Below are 18,270 nucleotides of genomic sequence, written 5' to 3'. Positions count from 1 at the left end.
TCTTTTTCATAGAGCAGAGTGGCTTTCCTCTTTCCACTGCAACTCCTATTGTGACCACAGTGCAAATCTTCACAAGAAGCTTCATCTGAGGAAGGCAGAACACAGGCGTTGATTATGTATGAGCAATTGAAGGTTTTTACATTGCAGAAGAAAAATATCAAAACAAGATCATGATTTTTCTTTTAGACTCTTGTCAAGGGGAAATGGATGCAGCTTGTGTGTCTGATACCCTGATTGAAAAGCACTAGCCAATTTTCTCTAGAACTACAGTTGCAAGTAACTTTGAAACGGGTCCAAGCTTTCAGATCTTGATCGTAATCCATGGCATGTTGGCATAGGGGCAATTGTAAGAGAATGGCATTTCAGGCTGAACAGAGGACTTTCCTTGCATGTTCCCACTGTAAAGGATGTAGTAAGTCAATATATTTGGTGTCACTGTCTAGCCATTAGTCAGAGTTGTTGTTTCCCCCGAGTGCAAGCCGGGGGCTAAACTGGATGTGGAAGACAAATCATATGTTTAACAAATCCAATTCTTTAAAGAATCATTTGAAGAATGTGAAAAAAGTGTATTTAACGACACACAAGACATGGATCTACATCACAAGCATACAACACTGTAATTCAAACATTTTTTGTATTGTTCCAAAGAATCAATAGATACCGATTACAATCTATAAGTACAATTGGTAGAAAAAGGCATGACCCTTGCCGATTGTATTATATCTATTGATCGAACATGTTGATATATTTAAGTAAAACACAAGTTTCGACATAGTTAGATATTTTAGAAACATAAGAAATAGTTGAGTTTTTTTCTGCGCATTTATTTACTTATTTTTATAATTTCTTCCGCTGTTTTTTGTCACCTAACTAGTTCTGCATACTTCAACCTACAGACACCATTCAAACAACTTGTTCCAAATATTAACGACATTAGTGATATGACTTTTGGACTTTTGGTTGAGAGCCTCACATTGTAAAATCAGCTTCTGGACATTACAAACTTGCAAAATGTGTTAAATAACTTGCACAAATTTGACACTTATATACAATATATATAGAGACTTATGCATTTTTGTCCTTTTTCAGAATATGTCACATGTTGTATCGTTGCACATGACTGCAACGTGTAGTTTTTACCCTTTCTGCCTTTGAGCAACAACTGGTCGTGACTTTTTCCCATTTAACCCAACATCATATTTTCAGCTGAAAAAACACATTTGACATCTTTTTCAACCGCTGGTTTTACTTTATTTTCAGGCCTTTTTGGACCATAATATATCATACGTTGAGGAAGTTCTTCTGCTTCTAATAGTACTTATGGTTTTTGTGTGAGATTAATTTGTTTGACATGTGGTATCAAGGCATTTTCAGGCAGATTCAGCTCTGTGTCTGTGTGTGTGTGGCTGCTGCACCTGTGTTAACAAACACACAGCCACTTCAACGGAGCTGTCAATGAAACTTCTTGTGACTTCATTCATTCAGGGACCGAAATCATTCACACAGGCTTCATTATTTCAGGATTTATACAGTACACTTTTATGGTTTTATGGTTTTACAGCAGACTCTTGATGGCACTTGACGCATTTCAAGCATTTAAGTCTCTCACACTTGAAGAATTTAAAACGTTTAAAATCTTTCAGGCACTTACAGCATTTAAAACCTTTTATGGTTTTGCAGCAAAATCTTTTGTGTGTTCAGCGTTTCAGACCCTCCATACTTTCAAGCTCTTCAAGCTTTAATCTTTCAGGCATTTCGGCAGCGTTCAGTCAAATGTTTCAACATTTGCAATCACAGCACATTTTCTTCAGGAAATGCATTCGTAGTTCAGATAGGAGCCGTTCAATTTGCAAGGTATAAACCTTTACATGTTCAGATCACCTGTTGTCCATTATAGCGCCCCCTCATGGCTGTCAAGTGTGATTTTTGTCACATGGCTTACGCTCCATCACCTTGTCTCCAAATTTCACATTTGCAAGTTGTACTGCTTGGGCTGCAGAATCAGTTTTCTGCTTGAGGTAATTTCTGGTGGAATAAAAAAACAACAAATAATAATAATTATAATAATAATAATAATAATCATCATCACAATAAACCAGAGCAAAACTTTAGGCTTCCGGCACTTCATACTTGGACCCCTATTTGGACATTTGGACAGCCATTCAGATACAAGATCTGGGAGATGGGGGTCAAATACAGACGAGCGTTACCTAAGGAGAAAGCTTATTTTGTGATAATGGCTCCTTTATTTCTACATGCTACATATAGGCATATGTCCACCCTTGGCCTTGTGCCACAAACAATGAAGTAAATGCTTTATTCAGAGTACATTTGAGTACTCACAATGTGTTTTGTGTGCGCTTCCAAAACGAAATGCGTGATTCTCTCTCTGCCCAATGAGGTGAACACTGTGAAAAAAATGTGTTTCTGCCCCTCTCACTTGAACAAGAGACTTTGATGGAGAGAAATTAAGTCAAATGTATGATAAATAAGACAGGTGAAAGGCAAAATGTTCAAGGACATTTCCAGAACAAACACGCAGCATTTAGTGAAAGGTAGCGGAAGCCGTTCACAGAAGGAGATTACATGAAAGAATCATTTACTAAAATATCCGAAAAACCTATCCTTCGAAAATCACCTTCGTTAAGCGCTGATCTGGCGTTAAACGCTGATCTGGCATTAAACGCTGCATTTAACGGCAGGATGTCGTCACTTTGTGGATCACAAAATCGACATGCGTTGTGGGAAATGTAGTTTATGCGGCATAGATGTTTATTTTGCTCTCGCGGGCCTTGAGTTTGACACCTGTGCCTTAGAATATTGAAAGTCACCATGCATATTAAACACTGAATTATTGTGGCTCTCTGAAGAGGCTCTTCTCCTGTACTCATCAGGGCACAGAGAGTGTCCTCACCTATCGGTTTATGTGTGTGTGAGGAATGGGTGGGGGTGGGATGCTGGAGTTACACCCCAAGACTGCTTTGGAGGAATGCCCCACATATGAGGTAAGCAACACAAAACATACAGAAATATAATATCAAAATCTTTTTTAACAATCTATTAATTTACCTCTTGATATTATAAAGATTCCCTTTGGCATCAGCTATGTTCATAATAAAATGCATAATTACATAATAACGTCCAGCATACCATTCAAAATGTTAAAATGTTAACAGTTAAAAATGGTTACATAAAAAATCAATAGAAATCTTCATCCATCCATCCAACTAATTTGAGATAAAACTGTGAATAATTATTCACCCCTCCACAAACACAGATCTGACATACAGAGTCTGAAATGTATGTTTACAAGATTGGATCAGCACAACATAAAAAGAAAAAGTGTTTGTCATCTCCAAGACCGGTGTAGTGAGTCAGTGAGGTCAGTAGGGCAGTCTGTCAGCCATGTTAGAAGTGTCTCTGCACATTGATACATTCTCTCCTCCGTTTTCTTACACAGACACACAACTGTGCATCTTTGCTTGACAGTAAGTTGTGTCTTTGGCTCTTCAGCAAAACAGTAAAGACAGAAGATCTCTCATAAAACCCAAATAATAATGACTGTCTCAATTATAACTACGAATGAAGCCTAAGCCTGTGTTTCTGGTTACTGATACTTGCACTGCACCATTTAAAGTTTTATTTGTATACGATGCAAGACCTTAACAACATTTGAAAAAGTACATGGGGCACGTTCTGTGTGTGCTTTGAATTTTAGTGGTGGGCACCTCTACCATTGGATCACTGATTGAACCTTTTGTAAAAAAACAAAACAAAACACAATTATGTGCTCATTTGATCCCATTTATTGTTCAGAAAAAGAAAAACACATTTGATTAAATATACACAATTTTGAAACTTTGCAGAGCTATAGAATAAGTTATTTCTGGCTGTTGCTTTCTCTGGAGGCACATGAGACCTGAGGCAGGGAGCTGGTGTGTCATTTCCTGCTCCACTAGATGGGGATGTTGGTCAAGACTGACCTGTGTTCTCATTAGTGAACATTAGAGAAACAGATTGCAAGTAAACAGCTTCCAACAGTTCAAGGATTAAGAGGAGGTACATAATTATGAGTAAGACGATGGCCAGACGACTTCAGATTCTTCCTCATCCTATTTAATCACGATAAAGAAAAGGGGTGTTGAGCCACTGTCAAGCCACAGCCACAGTTTTTTTTACCTTCAGACTAAGTGTTTTTTTCCACCACCAAAGAAGCAACATTTCTATAAGCCACTGAAACGGCAACAGGGCATAGCGCCGAATGTAGCAAAGAACTCTGTCCCAGAGTACAGATAAGATGTTGTGCTGCTCACCATCTAGAAAAGATGCACACACAGAAATAACAACCACCTTCACACCAGTGGTGGTTTTTCCATCTGCTGTCCTCCAGTCATCTTTGGCGTTTTGATTGTAGTTGCCTCAAGAACCACACATTTTACTGGACAGGCTTCTGTCCACATCAATTGTGAGCTCCTGCGACAGCGACTATGCAACTTGTACAGCTGATTTCCCCGCAATGATCACAGTCCTGTCTTTCTAATGGACATACACTTCACCGCTCAATTTGGAGGTAAGAGATACTTTACTGCGATCTACCTGGAAAAAAGGGGAATGAAAAGAAAAACTGAATCTATTAAGGTAAAACAAAACTAAATGCTTCTGACAGCAAAACTAAACTTTCTGCCTAACACGTAGCTTATTCTTTATTACTCTCAGCCTTTCTTACCCAGGTCACGTGTTTGTTGTTGACTGTGACAACAGTCTCCTTGAAGAACACATGCACGGTGGCTACACTGGCACCTTCTCTGCAGACTCTGACATCTACAACCACACGGAACCACAAACTGGCAGTCTTGTCACACAGAGATGCTGCTTCAAAAGCGCCATGAGCTCCTATTGCTCCTGACAGGCCATCAAAGGAGGTGAGGTGGGCGGCAGGACTGACATGACAACCTTTGACACCGTTCCTCACAATACACACCTCTCAAACTTCATCAGCCCTGAGGCCTGGCAAACACACTTAGACTTAGTCTATTTTAGTCCTTCATACCTTTTCAACATCAAATTAAAAACAAAGCCAGTGTGGTGGAGGGTTTTAGGAGACAAGAAAACACAAGATTGTGTGGCTGCTTATAATAACAATTATCATACATCAATAAAGTGTAAATAAAGACAATGACAAATCAGTGTTTAACGCATAGTACAAAACGAAACCGCAAAGAGCGGTGTCCTTTAAACATGGGTGAGGGGACAAAGACATCAAAACTCAAAATGTTTAGAAAAAGGATAGAAACAATTTTGACACATTTCTTTGAATAACTGGCACATAGCCAGAGATCCTCCAGTATTTAAAAACTAAACTTTTAAAAATAGAAAAAATATCGCACTGAAAAAGTTTAAAGCTGAGGGCCAAAGTTAACTGGGTGGACTGGCCTGATAAATTGAGCAAGCCGATTCCTGAAAAAGATATTATTGACTTGCAATGTGCTATCCAGCCAGAGCAAACACTTCTGTATCTAGATGCCATGGAAAGGAACAGGAGTTATGCCACATTACCTGGCAATGCTTCAACAGATAAATATTACATTACATTACGATCATTAAGCAGACGCTTCTATCCAAAGCGACTTACATTACATTACCACCCATTCCAGAGAAGGGAGAAATTGAGGGTTCGGTTTCCGTGCTCAGGGGCAACTCAGCAGGGACTCAAACCAGCGACCCTCCGGTTCCCAAGCGGAAGCTCTAACGACTGAGCTACTGCCTCCCATATGATGAACAGGTTCCTTTTTTTGCTTTTTCACAGCCTTTAACAACCTGTTAGGAATGCAGACTATTTTTGTTTTTGTACCGAAATTGGAGCTGTGGCAGGGATGCTTGCCCTGTCATATGTACAGACACTTCCATAAAAACCCTTATTGTTGCAGTTGCCCTTTGTCGCACTTCTAGCCCTGGCCATCTTGTCTCTTCAACTGAGTCCTGACGACAGTCATCAGACTGTCGTCAGGACTCAGTTGCTGCGGCTTGATAGCTACAGACCTGTTGCGTGAATATACGGGAAAAAAACCCAAATATGTAAAATTCACAATTTTGTTTGTGTTTGTACAAACAATTTGTTCTGTACCTTCTCCTCTTCACACCTTTTCAGCTTGCGCCACAAGCTTGACAATTTTCTTATCTGTCTCTGCAGTGCTCTCTCTCTATGACTAATAATATTGAAAAGAGAGAGAAGATATGTCAACCTATAGCACTGATGGGAGGATTGCTCCTCATATCACGCTGGTTGCAACCATTCTCACTTCACCCCAATAATTACATTAGATATAAATTAGAACATAAAATATAAGTGCATACTCAAAAGGCCACGTCCAGATGCCAATGACCAATGCCTCAGTGAAGAACAACTGTGTTGACGATAAAATCACTTTCACGTGGTGGTGTAACACACTTACCCAGGAGAGCTGCTGTTGCTACAGGAGAGCTGCTCCCCACACACGCAAACAAGTCACACCACTGGCTCTCTCTCTCTCACACACACACGCACGCACACATGCATGCATGCACAGTAAACCACAGAAAAGGGTTGCTTGGTAAATGATTGTTTATTAATTAGACACAAATATGACGGGGTGGTCATTTTCGCTCCATTATACACAATACGTCACATTGTTTATCAATTAAGCATATCAATTACAGTATGACGGAGAATATGATTTATGACCACCTCTTATATAGAGATGTTTCCACTATACCATGTGACCAATACATTATCAGTCCTTGCATGCATTGCCAGGCATGTCCACCACCCATGCCTGCCCAAACTCTAAAGTGTTCTTGGCTGGTTTGCCATCAGGCAGTCCAAGGTCATCATCAGCTTTCTCATTGTAGTTGCCACAAAGGCCACACATTTTCCCCTGGTACGTAGAAGGCACAATCACCTGGACATAACTAACAGTGTCATAGAAGACTGTCAGTCCAAAGTCTGTCTCGACAAGTATCTTGCGACCTTCCTGGGTTACTGTAACACGGCCATTATCAAGGGATAAAGGCAAGTTGAGTAGTTCATCATTCACCTTGACAGAGGAAGAAGGATAATCAGAAGCAGCATCACAAAACACAGAAAACATAAACACAAGTCTGATGAAAGACATTTAACTCACAGTGACTTTCCCTGCCATTTGATGCTTGATGTAAATGACATAGCCGTAGACTGACACAACAATTGACTTAGTGACAGACACTTTTCCATGCTTCTGATTCCCCTGGGTTACATTGAACGGCATCAGGCGGCCTTCGTCATCGTCACAAACCTTGGCCAGTACATAGACACATGTTCCTTGGAAATCAAACTTCCGTCCATCAAAGGATGTGTAATGGGGGTCACCAGAAGCCTTACACTTGCCGTACCCCTCTGGATGACAGCCTTTAACTCCCTTTAAAAGCTTGCAGATCTCCCCTGGGTGGCAGGTGGCGTTTTGGCAAGACATAGCACCAGTCTCTCCACAGATGCACTTCTCCACACACTTGTCTCCTGGGTAGAAAACCTCCCCTTTCATAAAGTACTGACCCATGTAAGAGCAGCCACAGTCTCGCACAGGCACACAGGTATCCCCACTCAGCAGGTAGCCATCACCACACTCGCAGGCCTCTGCACAGTGCTTTTGGCCTATGGTAATGACGGGCAAGTTGGCACAGGTGGCAGGGCAGGCCGAGGCACACAGAGTGTAATGGCTGTTAGCTGGACACTCCATTGCTGTGGTACAAATGAGACAAGAAGAATAAACCACTAATGTTTTCTTTAGGATTGTAATAACACTATATTCCAAAGGTTAAGGTGGTTCATATCATGACACATTAAGTAAAAACACACAGTCTTACGACAGAAAGTATCAGTTCTCCAGGATTTGATGGTGATTCCTTGGTTCTGACAGGCAGAGGCATAGATTCCTATAGCCTCACAAACTGCGTCAGGGTGACCATTATGATGGCAGGAATCAAACACGCAGTCCTCAAGGTAAGCAGCAGGGTCCACCTGGCTGTGACAGTCTCTGAAAGGCCCTGACGTGTCAGCAATAATTCCACAGTACTTTGTGGCAGCATACACTTTCTTCTGGGCGTCTGAACAGTCTTGGCACGATGGGCCCTGGCATTCTGATGAGCAGCCTGGTACCAGGCCCACTTGCCAGCTCTCACCCAGCTTGGTGCCATCACGGGTGAGCTGGCCGTTCTGCATTGTCATGTCATCCTGTCGCGTTCCGTTGTAGTCGCCACACAGGCCACAAACTGTGTCCTGGTAGTTGCAAGGCAGAGTGACAGTCACCCTGCTTCGCCAATCAAAGGTCAATGTGATACCAGCAGCTGTCTTCACTACAGCTGTCCTGCCACCACGACTCACAGCCAGCTCATCATTGACATACAATGGTAAGGAGGTCAGCTGCCCATTGAGCTAAAGAGCAGGAAAGAAGAGAGGGAAAATTTCATAGATTAGATAATCATTTATAATCCCGCTTTCTTTATAAAAAGCCATTCCAATGCACACTAACGGCTAAAATTGACCTAGTCTGCTTTGATCAAATTTCAATTCAGATTTTTTTACGTAAACATATGTGTGAGTGAACAAAGCAGATAGCCAAATTAGCAGGATAGAAGGAATAATTATGTGCTCATTTGATTTAGGCTCAGAGTATGAAACCTGCAATCTATTTATTGTGGGAACAATGTCCTGCATCTTAATCACTTTCTGCACAATGTGTACAAGATGCAAGATGTGCGACGCCATTAAAACTACCCGTATCACTCTAGTTCACATACCAGAACCTTGAAGGGATAATCTCTGCTGATGGTGATGGTAACCCCATAGATGGTCACACTGACAGTTTTGGTGTAGGATACAGCCTTGCTTCCACGGTTGTCATTCTGCACAGTGATGTTGAACGGCTCTAGCCCAGGCCGATTAGAGCACAGAGCCACCAGCTGGTATTCACATGTGCCCTGGAAATGAATCCTCTTTTTATCGAAGGTCCGGTAATGTGGGTCACCTGAGGCTACACATGTGGAATGACAGATGGGTCTGCAGGCACGTTCTCCATCCACAAGGCTGCAGGTCTCTTTGGCAGAGCAAGAAGCTTCACGGCATGCCACCATGCCCAGGGTTGTGTCACACTGGCATAAGCGACCACAAACCTCATCAGCCCAGAAACGCTGACCTGGCTTGTAGTAACGACCTTGGTAGGAGCAGCCACATGTTTTAGCAGGCACACACACACCAGCACTGAGGACGTAACCCTTGTCACACACACATGTCTCCACACAGTTAAGAGTGCAGGGCTCCTTTTGCTCAGGGAAGGGACAGGATGGCTGACATGGGCTAGCACAGGCCTCATAGTGGCTGTGACGCTGACAGTTCATGGCTGGAGCAGAAAATATGTCAATGGCATTAACCAAAAAAGAAATGTATTAATTTGAAGCCTTTGGCAAAGCAGGTGAGTTGCTATGAAATACTTACGGCATCCCAACTTTGTCCTCCAGTTTCTGATTATTATTCCTTGATCCCGACACTGCTCACTGTAGGAGGCCAATGCCTGGCACACCATCTTCTTGTCTCCTTGATTCAAACATGTGTCGTACACACAGCCTTCCATGAAGGCCTGGGGATCCAGTTTGTCTATACATGGCTTGAACACATTGTTGGTTTTGGCTGTGAGGGCGCCACAGGAGGCCTCAGTCTGATAGAGCTTACGGTGGTCATCATCACAGGTAGGACAGTTTTTCTCGCATATGTCCTGACATGGAGAGTCCTTGTCCTGGTCAGGTGTTTTCCAGCTCATGGTCCACTCGCTCACTGAGGCGACAGCTTGGCCAGCTGGGTTCTGGCGATCATCACCTCTGTTTCCATTAAAGTTTCCACACAGACCACAGACGCTGCCAAAGTAACTGCTGGGCAGCTTGATGATCAGATACGAATTCCAGTTATAAGAGACAACTAGGCCAAAGTTTGTCACTACCACCGCACTGTGACCACGTTGTGACACTGACACTTCACCCTCACCTAGATGCACAGGTAGATTCAGCATCTCTCCATTCACCTGAGGTAAGATCAGGTAAGATCAGGACAATATATACTATATGCAGTGTATGTATGAATCACTATGGATCAAACACAGCTGAACTAGTGAGATTGGTTATTTTACTCTTACCTTGACTCGACCAACTTGGTTTTTGCTTATGGTGATGGTGAACCCGTAAACTGACACATCGACGTCCCTGACATAGGAAACTGCTCTATTTCCTCGGTTATCATTCCTCTCTGTGATTGTGAATGGAATAAGGCCATCCACATTCCCACAGGTCTTAGAAATGACATACTTGCAGGTTCCCTGGAAGTCAAAGTTGTATCCATCAAATGTGCGGAAGTGGGGGTCACCCCAGGCCCAACAGGTGCCCGTGTACAGAGGAACACAAACAGCCTCGCTGTTCTCAACTTTGCACTGCTCCTTGACACGACACTTGGCATCCTTACAGGGATCTGACACAGGGACAAAATAGGAAAATTGCAGTTCAACATCTTTTTGACACAGAATATTCATTTATCAATTGATACTGTATTCGTCTAACCTGTGTTGTAACATGCTTTGATTCCTTTCCTGACCATGCATTTGGTGTTTGGGTGGCAGGAGTGACGTTCACAGATTAGGCCTTTCTCTGGGTTACAGGTGCACTTGTTGTTACAGTCATCATCATAGACCACTTCACCAGGCTAGAAACATGGAATATTTTTATTAAACAGGGGGAATCAATATACAGCAAGAGCTAGCGCTGACAGTTATTACAAGAGCTAGACAAGAGCTATTAAAGAAAGTAGTACTAGAGCAGTGCAAGAATGCACCATCATTGGGACAGAATACAAAATAGAAACTCCTTTTATTATAAGCAGTATGATATATGGAATGATTGGTTTCATTTGATGTTGGGATAGTTAAGCTCATTTGTACCTTGTAAGACTTCCCATTATCATAACAACCACACTGCGTTTCCTCAACACATATCTGTCCATTGAATAAGAAGCCATCATCACATTCACAGCCTTCTGTGCAACTGGTGGAGCATTCAATAATCTCTGTGAGGCCTTCGCAGGCTGCAGAGCAGGCATCTGCGCACACCTCATAGTGACTATGGGCCGGGCATTTCATGGCTGTGGAAATCACGATAGAGAAAAAAGGGCACAAGAGGAAAAAACATGGTTATTACAAAAGAACATGCTAATAGTGGCATCTAACAGCTATGGTAAGAGACACTGTCACTTACGACAAAATGAAGCCGTCCTCCAGTTTTTGACGTCTACTCCTGCCATGTGACAGTTGAAGGCATAGGCTGCCATGCTGTCACACAGGACCTTTCCATCGCCATTGGAGGCACACACATCAAACACACAGTCATTAAAGTATAGCTTTGGTTCCAGTTTGCTATGGCATACTGCAAAAGGACCATTGGGTGTTGTAGCAATGCCGCAGTAAGTGGGCTTGGAAAACAAAGTCTTCTGTGCTGGTTCACAGTTGGGACAGTTGTTCCCTTCGCAGCCATTGTCACACACAATGTTGGCAGTGGTGACCTGCCATGATTTCCCAAATGCATTCACATTTTGGATAACTTCATGATTAGGATCCTGGAAGTCGTCCATGGGGTTACCATTGAAGTTGCCACATAGGCCCTCAACCTTTCCACGGTAATTACCAGGTACTTTCACTCTAACGTGGTAAACCAGGTCATAAGTCACACGTAGGCCGAAATTTGTTGAGACGACATAGCGTCTGCCTTGCTGATAGACTCGCACTGCACCATTATTAAGGTTAAGAGGAAGGATGTTAAACACTCCATTAACCTAAAGAAAGGGAACACATATTATTTACATTTAATATGTAAATATATAGTGTTTGTCAAGCTCTCTAAACTGATTTCACTGTATTGCAAATATGGAGCTTGGTTCAAACAGTGTCTTTGCTCACCAAGACTCCAAACATGCCCTTTCTCATGATGACTTTGAATCCGAAGACCTCCACAGCAACCAGTTTAGTAACAGACACCACTTTGTTTCTCATCATCCGGTTCCACTTCACATTCTCCACCTGAACAGAGAAGGCCTCCAGGTGTGTGTCCCCCAGCCCACAGCTTTTGGAGAGTGTGTAGGTACAGGTGCCCTGGAAATCATATTTTTTCCCATCATAAGTATAGTAATGGGGGTCACCAGAGGCACGACAAACACCCTTACCAACAGGGTGGCATTTTTGGATGCCATTCTCCACCTTACACTTCTCATAAGGGCCACATGAGAACTTCTTACACACAACCTAATGAAAGTAGAACAGTGAAATCTTTCTTGTTATTTCAAACATTTTCATCAATCAGTATTAAACTGACCTTTTTCATTTTCCCCATCCATTACCTCTCCACCCTGGTTGCACTTGCACTCCTCCTGACATTTTCCATTGGGATAGAACACTTGGCCGATGTAGTAGTAGCGGTCATTGTAGCGGCACCCACACTGTGCGAAGGGGATACAGCAATCTCCACTGAGGATGTATCCCTCATCACAGGCACAGCCCTCTTCACAATTGCTATCACAATCTTGAGGTGGCGCCAGACTGTGGCAAGTGGCAGGACAAGCAGTGGCGCACACTTCGTAGTGGCTGTGGGCTTTACATTTCACAGCTGTAGACATTGGAGGGGAGGCACGATAATATTTAAGATTGAAAGGAGAGACACAGAGCAGTTACATTTAAAAAAATGTTTGAGTACAGCACTTCAGCTCTGTAATGTCATATCTAGTCAATCAGACCTTGTTTCTATGCAATTCATGTATATATGTATATTCATGCAATTAATGCAGTTCTCACCACAGAAGTGAGCCGTTCTCCATTTGTACACCTTGGCCCCTGCAGCCTGGCAGGCAGATGTGTACGATGCTATAGCCTGACAGAGCACATCCTTCCTGCCCTCATACATACATGAATCATAAACACAATCCTCAAAGAAACCAGATGGGTCCACCTTAGCATGACAATCCTGAAATGGCCCTTTGGTGTTCTTTAAGATACCACAAAACTGGTCTGTCTCATATTTATTCTTCTGGTTGTAGTCACATTTAGGACACACCCCTTTACAGCCTTCGAGACAGCCTGGGATCTCAGCCACTTGCCAGCTGGCACCGAACTTTGCTGGTGAGACAGAGTTGCTACCATTCTTAGGTATCAGATCGTCCTTAGCCTTCCCATTGTAGTTGCCACAGAGGCCACAAACAGCTTCCATGTAGCTATTGGGCAGTGTCACAAACACAGCATTCTCCCAGTTAAACCTGACTCTCAGGCCAAACTTTGTTCTGACCACCGCATACCAGCCACTTCTATACACAGACACCTCTCCTTCACACAGGGTGACAGGCAGATTGACCAGCTCACCATCCACCTGGAAGTGGGAAAAACATGGCATATAATGTCTGAAATACTTAGTTGTTGTAATCTGTTCATAATTCATAACTGTATACTATACTTTAAACAGCAGCTCTTACCAAAATCTGACCCTTGTATGTCCTAGTAATGACAATGCTTAGGGAGTAGACCTTGATCTCCACCAACTTAGTGATGGAAACTGTTTTCTTGCCCCTTTGATCATTTTGCACCAGTACCTCAAAAGATTCCAAGTCAGGGTTCTTCTTGCACAGTGCAACCAGCTGGTACACACATGTCCCTTGGAAGTCAAACCTCTTGCTGTCAAAAGTCCTGTAATGGGGGTCACCTGTTGCCTGACAAGTGCTGTAGGAGAGTGGATGGCACTTTCTAATTCCATGAACCACCTGGCACTGGTGATTTTTCCTACAGCCTTTATTCTTGCACTTCAATTTTTTTTCCCCAGCAAAACAGCGACACCGTTCTTTACAGTCCTTTCCAGGCCAGAAGATTTGTCCAGCAGGGATGTATCGACCCTCATAGGTACAACCACACTTATCAACTGGCACACACCGACCTCCACTCAGAGCAAAGCCTGCGTTACAGGTGCAGCTTTCCACACAGGGCAGTTTGCATTTGGATGGTGCTTTGGGATCAGAACAAGTGGCAGGACAGGCATTGCCGCACAGCTCATAGTGACTGTTGGCTGGACACTTTGCAGCTTGAGAGAATGGAAGGAGTTGGATAAATGTCAGCAAAAAAAACAACAATGAAAATGTAATTCATTGCTTGCAGTATCAGCTCATATGTTGGAAACACTTACGGCATCTTGCACGTTTCCTCCAAACATCAACCTGGATGTCAGCTCTCTGGCAGGCTTCAGCGTAAGACTCCAACGCGCTGCAAAGGAAGTGTTGAAGGCCACCTCCCATGCACACATCATATTTACAGTTCTCGAAGTATACATTAGGGTCAATGGAGGCGTGACATTTGTTGAATGGCCCATTAACCACAAGTGTGATGAGACCACAGAATGAGTCACCTTCCCAATTCTTCATCAGTCTGTGTTCACAGCGCTCACACCCACCCACACACTGGTCACTACACCGAGCATCTTTGATCGGACCTGGCACTTTCCAGCTCACCCCAAAGGCCACAGTCCCAACAGCCTGGGAGCCATCCGGTGTGATGAAGTCATCTTTGGCATCACCATTGAAATTGCCACAGAGACCGCATGTCTTACCAGCATATTGGCTGCTCAGAGTGACCACCAGAGAGTGTTGCCAGTCATAACGAACTTTCAGACCAAAGTCTGTGTCAATGATCACAGAGCGACCGCTCTGAGACATTGTCAGTTTGTCATTGTTCAAGGTTACTGGCAAACTCCACAAATTGTTGTCAATCTGTAAAAAAGAAAGCAAAAGACAACACAGAAACACTGCTGCAATAATCATCTTTAAAGTTTTATGGATTTAGTGAAATATACTTCCTTAAACCGCCACACCAAATAAACTGATATACAAACTTGATAATAAATTGAAGCCAGGCGTTATTCAAATACAGATATAAGAGAATAATTCTTTATCTGTTTTAACAACAGGAATTGAAAGGCTTACCCTCACAAAACCTGTCTCTGAGCGCATAACTGTGATGGTGAAGCCATACACTTTCACTATGACCAGGCCCACATATGATACACGGAGGCTTCCTCTGTTCTCATTTTGGGAAAGGATCTCAAAGGCTTGGAGATTATCATCTGCTGCACAGTTCTTAGCAATGATGTAAGTGCAGGTACCCATGAAGTTAAAGCGTCGCCCATCAAAAGATTGGTAGTGAGGGTCTCCCATGGCCCAGCAGATGCCAGGCTTAGGGATGTCTGGAAAGTCAAACATTATACAATCAGTGATCACAGTGATAATGTTTAATGTACAGTATTGTTTATTTAATTTCTGTCTCATACATATAATTTGATGAATGCATTATGTATGCTATGTGCTCCATACCTGGCTGTATACATTGCCCTGGGGCACCATAGCCATTCCTTTGGCTGACTCCCATTGTATAAACAGCAAATTGGGAACCAGAGCTGGAAATGGTGTATCCAGCCTGGCTAGGTTGGTAGGTAATCTGGGCCCAGGAGAAATCTGTCCCTTGAACATTTTTCCATTGGACATTTCTGGACAGATTTGTATCAAATTTCAACTCTGCCAATTGCTTGGTTTTTGCCACAACCAAGGCCCAGCTTTCAAAGCCATCCAGAGCCTCTAAGGCGTAAGAGGAGCAGAAGCGGTCAGTGGGTAGGATGGTCATCAGGAAAGGGTCATAGTAGACCTCGTCTTTGTCCTTGTCTTTGTCCTTCTTGTCTTTGTCCTTCTTGTTTTTGCCCTTCTTGCCTTTGCCCTTCTCGTCTTTGTCCTTCTTGTCTTTGTCCTTCACGCCTTTGAAGAGCATGAGGACTTGGATGCCATAATCAGCCTGAATAAAGAGTACACCTGATTTCTTGATTTTGACCTCCTTTATTTCTCCTCTACTTAAATTATGAACTTTATCTTTATCTCCGTCTTCCTTTGCATTTTTGAGAGTGACTTGAGTGGGCTGGGAGGCCTGAATGGAGATGCTGTATGATTTGCTTTCAAAGCTCAAGGGAGGCACAATGAAGTTTTTACCCCATCTGCTTACTGGCAGTAACTGTTCATACACATGGTTACATTTAGCAAAGAACGTGGTGCAACTGTGGCCTGTGAAAACAGCAACTGGATGCTGGGTGGAAACTCTTGTGCCAGTAAGGTCAGACTTGCTCTGGAGCTGAACACTCTCATAGGGCTGAAGATCAATTACCATTTTTTCATCCTTTTTATATTCTTTATTCTGGAACTCGATTTTACCACGTGGAAAAATTTCCACTCTATTTGCCTCTTTTCCATTTGTAACAGAGAACTCTTTAAAAGTGCCACTAGTAGTTCCACTAGGTGTAAAGATAAAGTACTCTGTGCCCCATTCGCTCATAGGATATATGACAGAGATGTCTCCTGTATTCAGTTTGCTATTGTACGAGGTGACAGCCACATGGGCTGAGGCCTCAATGCGCACAGTATTGCCGGACTTCTGGCTGTCGTATAGCTCAACGGCATTGGGGAGAGTGATGGTGACTTTTTCCCCAGCCTTCAGAGTTTTCTCCTGTGTGAAGTTTAAGGGAGGCACTTTCACTGTTACTTTAGCATCAGTCTGGAGGGCTCGGATGAATAGCTGGAAGTGAGGAGTATCATAGTTTCTAACATAATTTTGCATGAAAGAAAGGGCAAACTCCTTCCCTGTCCAGTCAGCACTAGATGGGCCTGGAAGAAAAATGGAAGAATTGGTTTAAGACAGCAAAATCAATGTAAAAAATGTTTTAGCTCCCCAAACATATGCTGTCACATACACATAACAACAAATAACTTCATTTCAGAGTTAAAAAGAAAGGACGAATGCTTTTTTCTCTACTTTTCTAAACTGAAGTCTCACTTATACTTAATAAGTCTCTTGTGCAAACAGATGTCAATGGACTGTGCTTATATAGCACTTTTATCCAAAGGGCTTGGGTACCTCATCGTCACCCATTCATACTATACAAGCAGCCAACCTGCACATCATGAAAGTTAATTATTCAGTGTCTTGCTCAACAACAGGCTGCAAAGGAGGAGCCCGGAATCGTGCGACACTTTTCACAATTTGTTCTTTCTTTATTTTACATTCTCCTCGATTCATCCATGATGGCTGCACAACAATGCTTGCAATGTGATTAAGTTGCCATTGACAAATTGTTTTAAAGCAAGAGCTCTCCTGGCTACATCATGTTGAGGAATTTTTGAATTTGGTCAGCTTTTTTTGGGTGAGATTAAATACTAGTTATTTATTTTGTTGATTCCATTTCAAAATGGCTCCATGCGGCATTCATTGACTGTGGCAATGATGGAATGATGTCAGCCTGCAAAAGTTGCACCTATGATATCATCGTAATAATAGTATTGATGTCATCTGAAACTTCAGGGATATAATGTCGTTTCATGTCATATATGGCTGTGCTTCGTCCCCGCTGCTTTGTTTCCTTTTTCACCTAATTCACAGGTTTATAACACATCCTTCTTATCTCTAATGACCGCAAGTTCATTGTTGTGTCTGATGCCTACTTCAATGAAAATACTTAGCAAAAAATTAGCTCTTTGCTTAAACTAAACAGATGGATTACATGAGAACGTTTGACAGGTATGAATATTCACAATATTATCACAAATAAACACTTACAGGCGAGTAAAGCTGTCAAAACACAAAGCAGCAACTGCAGCCCCATGACTAAAGCGAAAAAGAGAGGAGATAGAGAGAGAGAGAGTAAAGTGATGTATTTTGAGTTCCAAACAACATAAATTGATTTATTAATCTGACATACATCAGTATAATTGGTTCAAGAGTGAGGAGTGCTTACCTGGTAAGGAGCAGTTGATGTGATGAAATTCTTTTAGTTCTGCATGTCTTTATACTGTAACGGAAATATGCCCGTCCTCTAAAACAAATTAGGGCTGAACCTGGCATTTAATTGAAGCATGTTGACAATAGGGGTGATGTACATAACTGACTTTAATCTGACACACCCACGTACAAATAAAAAGTATTCTTGATATTTATTTCTAGGTATCTGGTGACGGATGAGTCTCTCCACACCAGCATAAAGGCAAATATTTGGAGATGCACCGTTTCATGTTACCTCCAATCAAACTTCTATGCAACAATGTTGCATTACAAACTGTGCATATGGTACCCTTATCATACTGAACACCAGGAAAAAGACAATGTT

The 18,270-nt window shown here is 42.5% G+C and overlaps 1 protein-coding gene across 1 annotated transcript; it reads right to left on the bottom strand.

The window, feature by feature from the left end:
* Positions 1-6,583: 6,583 nt before the first annotated feature.
* Positions 6,584-17,957, bottom strand: LOC143008801 (IgGFc-binding protein-like). The gene is made up of 18 exons (XM_076160723.1): positions 17,902-17,957; positions 17,724-17,771; positions 15,443-16,774; positions 15,056-15,315; positions 14,263-14,842; positions 13,562-14,160; positions 12,891-13,458; positions 12,440-12,705; positions 12,003-12,344; positions 11,305-11,878; positions 10,992-11,191; positions 10,615-10,756; positions 10,197-10,525; positions 9,506-10,085; positions 8,812-9,410; positions 7,879-8,446; positions 7,161-7,753; positions 6,584-7,073 (listed from the first exon to the last, which is right to left on the bottom strand). The coding sequence occupies exons 2-18, from the start codon at positions 17,767-17,769 to the stop codon at positions 6,771-6,773; spliced, it is 7,881 nt and encodes a 2,626-aa protein (XP_076016838.1). The 5' UTR covers positions 17,770-17,771; positions 17,902-17,957; the 3' UTR covers positions 6,584-6,770.
* Positions 17,958-18,270: the final 313 nt, after the last annotated feature.

Source organism: Genypterus blacodes, unplaced genomic scaffold, assembly GCF_046128005.1.
Source record: "Genypterus blacodes isolate CSIRO-AG114 ecotype Tasmania unplaced genomic scaffold, CSIRO-AGI_Gbla_v1 ptg000107l_1, whole genome shotgun sequence".
In the NCBI taxonomy this organism is placed as follows: Eukaryota; Metazoa; Chordata; class Actinopteri; order Ophidiiformes; family Ophidiidae; genus Genypterus; species Genypterus blacodes.
This window is presented reverse-complemented; position numbering and strand designations above follow the sequence as displayed.